The sequence below is a fragment of the Myotis brandtii genome, unplaced genomic scaffold, assembly GCF_000412655.1.
Source record: "Myotis brandtii unplaced genomic scaffold, ASM41265v1 scaffold819, whole genome shotgun sequence".
In the NCBI taxonomy this organism is placed as follows: Eukaryota; Metazoa; Chordata; class Mammalia; order Chiroptera; family Vespertilionidae; genus Myotis; species Myotis brandtii.
Genome location: NW_005371320.1, coordinates 79,143 through 81,313, shown reverse-complemented (window position 1 = coordinate 81,313; position 2,171 = coordinate 79,143). Strand labels below are relative to the sequence as shown.

Below are 2,171 nucleotides of genomic sequence, written 5' to 3'. Positions count from 1 at the left end.
TACCGGGATGCCTTTCTGGGTCTGTTTCCGTCTCTTTCTGGGTTTCTTTCCCCGCGGGCCCATTTCTGCTCGTCTGGGGCGCTTCCCTGCCTCTTACGTCTGTCCCTCCCGGGCCTGCGGGTGGGGGGGCCGCTGGGTTCCTGGGATGAGACCCCTGGGCGGGGGGACTCCTTTGGAAGGTCAGACCTGGGAGCAGGGCGGGGGGAGGGGGCTCTCACCTGCTCTGGGATGAGAGGAGGCAGGTGGGTGTGGCTGGCTCCCACCAAGCGAGGCCGCCTCCCAGCAGCTCACTGGGGCCCGGGCGAGCGGACCTGAGCTGGGTGTTCGCTGAAAGAAACCTGGTTTCCCACCCCCCTCTTTCGCTGGGTGCCCACAGGACCCCGCCCCACAACCAGCTGGGCCTCCCGGGCAGGGCACCCTGCTGATCACCGCTCACCCTCTGCCCAGTCCCCGGATCCTGCCCTTGCCTGTGTCCCTGGCTGCCTCCCAAGCAGTGTCAAAGGGAGCCGTCTGCCTGCCAGACCCACCCCAGCTCTTTTTTTCCTTGTTTTTTAAATTCTCACCGGGGATATTTTTTCCCCATTGATTTTTTAGAGAGTGGAAGGGGGGAGAGGAGAAAGAGAGAGAGAGAGAGAGAGAGAGAGAGAGAGAGAGAGAGAGAAACTTCAATGTGAGAGAGACACATTGACTGCAGACTCCCGACCCAGGTACGTGCCCTTGACCAGGAATGGAACCCATGACACTTGGGTGTGTGGGCCGATGCGCTGACCACTGAGCCGCTGGCCAGGGCCCACCCCATTTCTCCCTCTGGCTTAGTGCAGGGGGAGAGTCGGAGCCTGGTGCGCCTTTGCCTCTGGCTGACTTGAACCTGGGCCTGCTGCTCCCAGACTCCAGTCTCAGAAGCCAATTTGGGTCCCCCCTCCCCACTTCCGCTCTCCTTCCCCCTCCCCTCCCCGCTGTTTCCTGACTCAGAACTCTCCTCCCCGCTGGCCTGGCTCCCTCTCCTCAGCCCCCGCCTCAGGTCAGCTGACCCTCTTCCAGGAAGCCTTGTCGGGTCTTAAGGCTGCATCAGCCTCAGCCCTCCTGCCCCCCTCTGAGCCCTGGGCACTCGTGGTGCTGCCCAGCACCCTCCGCTGGTGGCTGGGGCAGGGACAGAGGTCCAGCTGCCGGGCCTGGCTGGGGTGCGAGGCTTCCCGGGGAGGGGGACCCCGCCTCTGGCCACAGCAGGCCTGTCTTCACGTCTGTCTGCTCGCTGTCCTCTCAGCCCCACAGCAGCCGCAGCATGAGTGGCCCCCCGCCCAGCGTGCCCGAGCCCAGCCCAGCAGAAGGGGCTGGAGGCCGAGCTGGAAAGGTATGGACCTGGGGCCCGGGGTGCCAGTCCTCAGCCTTGAGGGACAGGAGGGATGCCCGTGGCTTGGGGCCTGCCTCAGTTTACCCACCTGCAAGGCGGGGGGGTCTGATGGAGAAAGCGATGGGAGGCTGAGCTGCCCTGGCTTAGTTCACACCCTCGGGCCCCAGGGCTTGATGTTGGGGCAGTTCTCTGCCAGGCGAGGCCATGCCAGGGCCCTGCTCTCAGCTCTGGGCTTGGGGAGGAGGTGTGGCTGCTCCCTGCACAGGAGCACCGTTAGGGCCCTGCGCTCCCCTTGCTGGCGCTGTGCTGTTGCAGACCCAGCTTCCTCCCTGGCAGGGCGGACAGAGAGGGGGGCCCCAGGCCTGGAACTCCGTGCTCTCTGCCTGGGTCTCCCTCACCGAGGGCAGAGTGACACCCTGTCCGCTCCTCCTCCCCCCGGAGGAGGCAGGTGAGAACTCGGGCTGGAGGGCTCCCCGAGGGCCCTTACAGCCGGGATTGCAGCTACAGCGCCAGCAGGAAGACCCAGGGTGGCCCAGCCGGGCGTTGGGGTTGGCTGCGTCCCTGCTCTGCTGCTCCAGGCTCATTGGACCCACAGACCGCCCAGCCCAGGGACACCTGTTCTCATGCTTCAGGGTCCCCTGGTACTTGGTGCATTTGAGCGCAGGGCAGGTGGTGCCAGGCTGTTTGGAAAAGCCCTGCCTATGTGTGCCCGCCCTTCCTCATGGCTCTCATGTGGTTGGGGAAGGTGGACTGCGCACCGCCTGCTACCCTGCTGGGGGGGTGGGGCGCGCTCCAGGAGGGACCAGCCTGCAGGGGCATG

At 65.5% G+C, this 2,171-nt stretch overlaps 1 protein-coding gene across 1 annotated transcript in view; it reads left to right on the top strand.

Moving 5' to 3' along the window:
* The first annotated feature begins 678 nt into the window (after positions 1–678).
* LOC102260491 (translation initiation factor IF-2) overlaps positions 679–2,171 on the top strand; it is a 3,703-nt gene continuing 2,210 nt past the window's right edge. The window contains exons 1-2 of the mRNA XM_005884101.2: positions 679–707; positions 1,265–1,351. Of these exons, the coding sequence (XP_005884163.1) occupies positions 1,283–1,351 (69 nt within the window). The 5' untranslated portion in view covers positions 679–707; positions 1,265–1,282. The remainder of the gene's footprint in view (positions 708–1,264; positions 1,352–2,171) is intronic.